At 38.0% G+C, this 4193-nt stretch overlaps 1 protein-coding gene across 1 annotated transcript; it reads right to left on the reverse strand.

Moving 5' to 3' along the window:
* Nucleotides 1–951: 951 nt before the first annotated feature.
* On the reverse strand, nucleotides 952–1613 carry qrfp (pyroglutamylated RFamide peptide). Its single transcript, XM_073833099.1, has one exon. The coding sequence runs from the start codon at nucleotides 1611–1613 to the stop codon at nucleotides 1107–1109; it is 507 nt and encodes a 168-aa protein (XP_073689200.1). The 3' UTR covers nucleotides 952–1106.
* Between the last annotated feature and the right edge of the window lie 2580 nt (nucleotides 1614–4193).

Consider the following 4193-nt stretch of genomic DNA (forward strand, 5'->3'; position numbering starts at 1 on the left):
ATAATATATATATATATATATATATATATATATATATATATATTAATATATATTTATATATTTATATATATATATATATATATATATATATATATATATATATAAGACACTCCTTTTCAGGACAATAAAAAGTTTTGTGATTTGATCACTGCAAAGCAACCAGAAGTTAATATTTAAGGCGAGACACTGCAGGTGAATATAGGGTAAAAAACAAAAAACTAAAAAACGAATAGTTATCACCTTACTTACTCAGATGGTTGATTACATTGATAATTGCAAACATTTTTTTGTATTACAAATTTTCTAAAATGTTAGGTTTTATTAAGTAAATGAGGCATTATTTAATTATATATGCACTAATTTGCATACATTTCTAGTACAAAAATCTAAACACCGGATGAAGTCAGTTTCAAAATTCATGTTATATATTACCATTTTGGGGAATAAAATGATGTATAAAATAAAGAAAATTATATATGAACAAACCCCTTTGTAAAATCCTTCAGGATATAGACAGGAATAAAAAGGTAAAGTTTGGTGTGTGTAAGTGTTACTGGAGTGTAGAAGAAAAAACTCATTTTGAGAAAACAGTCTTTAAAAATATGTATTAATTGAAATCTACTGACACAAATAGATAAAGTGCTATAAAAGAAACACTTTAAGAATCCACAGTTTCTCTTGGATGTTTTCTTTCCACTAGTCTGAAAAAAACACTTTATGAAAAACCAAAAAGCCCAAAATCTTAAACTTGTTTGTCTCCCCTTAATAATAGTTTCCAATTTGAGGTGTCATGCACATCAAGTTTAGCCAGTGAGAGCGTACATATCTATACCAACTTTAAGCGAGGAAGATGTTTTGTGCAAAAATAATTGAGAACTACATAATTTGTGTTAACATTTTTTAATAAATGTCATACAATCTGCATTTTCCCCATGAAATAAATATCATTTCTGTCACTCAACCCAAACCTCCCACACACACAATTTTCAAAGGACATTCCCAAAGGGTGGTTTCGTCAGATTTTGCTCGCGTTTACGGACATATTTGCCTCCAAAGTATATCTACGTAAATCCACACATACATACAAACACACACTCCTTCCCCCTTCACTTTCTGCCGAATCGAAAGCCAAATCCTCCTTTCTGTCTGTTGAAGGCTTGCAAACCTCCTGCGATGGAAGTGAGCGCCTCGTTCCGCTTCTCTCCGCCCTCTTCTTCAACCTCGCCCCCCTGTGGATATGGCACAGCCACTATATGGTTGTCTGGGAATGTTCCCACTGGTGTCCGTCCCAGCTCCTCTCTCTTCTGGCCCTTCACCATGCTCTTCTGTCCCCATCCTAGTTCTGCCTTCACTCTCTCCAGAAGCTCCTCGGGTCCCGGCTCCTGAATCAGAGCCCAGGGCTGGAGCTCCACCACTGGTCTGCCGCCTGGAGCTCCCAGTGAAGCCTGAAGCTGGAGCATTGCAGCTTCCCACTCAGGGTTGTCCAACGTAGGCAGGTAAACCATGGGATGGTGTGGTAGCATTAGACCTCTGGGAGGCTGAACCAGTAGCACCAGCAAGAAAAAGACTGTGGTTTGAAGAGTGGAAGAGAGATGGAAAACCTGGAATTTCATCTGAAATTTAAGGAATAAATGAGAGTTGAGAGAGGAGAGACAAAAAGAGACAAACATCATCCTTAGCTGACTTGATTTTTCACATTGAGCTGATTTTAAGGCTTACCTTGCAGAGTGTTCTGAATCTCCATGAAGTTATCTCCTTTCAGCTTCTTTAAATACCCTACCCATGCTAGCTTTGCCCATTGTCCATAACTAGACAGCTGTTCGTTAACTGGTTAAAAAATCCCTGTGACGCACAGGACCATCTCCACAGTGTCATCAAAATTCCTTTACCTAGGATACACAGTCAGCTTAACTGGCAGAGGTGAAGAGGACAATTACTGAAAAATGGTCACATTGGCAATCTAACACACAAACACAAAGCCTCAAGTTTATTTTGAGTTTGCACCTCACCAGGAGGGCTCAGAAAGATCAGAAAGAATTTCGCAGTTGCCACCTCGAATTCAATCTAAATTTCAGATCATTAGGCCATGTTAGCATCCGTTTAACCCGTCTATGTATCTGTCTGTCTTTATCAGACATTGGTACAAACTGTTGTTTGGTCTGGCCAGAGGAGAACTGGTCCCCCGACTGAGCCTGGTTTCTCCCAAGGTTTTTTTCTCCATTTCTGTCACCTGTGGAGTTTTGGTTCCTTGCCGCTGTCGCCTCTGGCTTGCTTAGTTGGGGACATTTTCCAGCGATATCGTATACTATTTGAACTGAACTGACGATGATATCACTGAATTCATTGATGAACTGCCTTTAATCTGAAAATTGATTGTTACAATAATGCGTTACTTACACACTATTGTGCTGTTTAAATACTGTGCAGTTGCTTTGACACAATCTGTATTGTAAAAGGCGCTATATAAATAAAGGTGACTTGACTTGACTTGACTACACTCAAACAATAAATACAGAAATGCATAAATGAAATAAATAAATACATACATACATCAATCCCTTGTTAGCTTGTCAATGGGTTCACAATATAAAAAAGATTTTCCTAATGGATTATTGGATTACTACTCCAAGGTACTAATTTGCACTCTTTAAGATTAGATACAGTATCTCACAAAAGTACACCCCTTACATTTCAGCAACCATTTTAGTGTATCTTCTCAAGGGACAATACTATAGAAATGAAACTTGGATATATCTTAGAGTAGTCAATGTGCAGCTTGTATAGCAGTATAGATTTACTGTCCCCTGAAAATAACTCAACATACAGCCATTATTGTCAAAATAGCTGGTAAACAAAAGTGAGTACACCCTAAGTGATAACAGCAGTATGTTGTTTAATCATGCAAAGCCACATGTCCTATTCATGTTTATATTTTTGTCTGCTTGAAAGGACCATACAGAGTTGTGTATTTTGTATTAGAGCAGTTAAAATATGGTGCTTTAAGTACAAACATTTTGCTGAAGAAAACCCTGTCCAAGAGCATGAATTACTGGAACCATGCCCTGTGGTCTGATGAGACTATAAGATAAACTTGGTCTGGGGCTGCATGAGTGCTGCTGGTTCTGGGGAGCTGCAGTTCATTGAGGAAAACATGGATTCCATTATGTACTGTACACTCTGAAGCTGAACATGAAGCCTTCCTTCCAGAAACTAGTCCGAACTGCAGTTTTCCAACATGATAACGATCCCAAACACACCACCAAGATGACAACTGCCTTGCTGATGAAGCTGAAGGTGAAGGTGATACACAACATACATGTTGTGTAATTTTCAGGGGACAGTAAACCTATACTGTTATACGATATACTAAAATGGTTGCTGAAATGTGAGGGGTGTACTCACTTTTGTGAGATACTGTATGGTATAAAGTTGTCCCTTTAATGGTACTGCCCATAGCCTTCTAAACCATTTACAAAAATCACTACAGGTTTAAGAGGTGTTTCAACATTGCAGCAACTACTAATGAACATATTTTAATTTCACGAGTTCGCCCTTACATCTAATCTGCTTGAGCGAGCATTAAGCATATTTTGGCGTGCTGTCCGGGGGAAGGGTTCCGGGCCGGAATACAGGCCGGAACCAGAGAACTCCCCCTGCTAGTGTAGGATCGAAACAGATTAGAAGTGGAGAGTAGGGGTGGAGGAGGGATGCCAAGAAACTATCGCTGGATGGAGGTAAGACGGCTGGTAATATATATAGAGGATGCGCTGATTGAATGATTGGTTAAACAGGTTGCACCTGTGCCGAATGGGTTGATTATCTGATCGTGCTCCTCCTGAACCTTGTTTAATCAAACATCATTTAAATGATCACTCAGTAGGTATTAATATGTCTTTTAAACACATTAAATTGCACAAATTTATGTTGTAATGCAGGCATTCACAAACTTTTTTGTCATCTGAGCCTGAGATTTTAAAATAAATATTTGGTTTCACTTTATTACTAACATTGCACCTACATATCTACTAACTCTCATTAGAGTGTTGCACTTAAAAATAAAGGTGCTTTTCACAGCAATGCCATTTGGTTTCACAAAGAACCATTCAGTCAAAGGTTCTTTAAAGAACCATCTCTTTCTTACCTTTTTAAAATCTGGAGAACCTTCTTTCACCACAAAGAACCTTTTGTGAAAC

Source organism: Garra rufa, unplaced genomic scaffold, assembly GCF_049309525.1.
Source record: "Garra rufa unplaced genomic scaffold, GarRuf1.0 hap1_unplaced_843, whole genome shotgun sequence".
Taxonomy (NCBI): domain Eukaryota; kingdom Metazoa; phylum Chordata; class Actinopteri; order Cypriniformes; family Cyprinidae; genus Garra; species Garra rufa.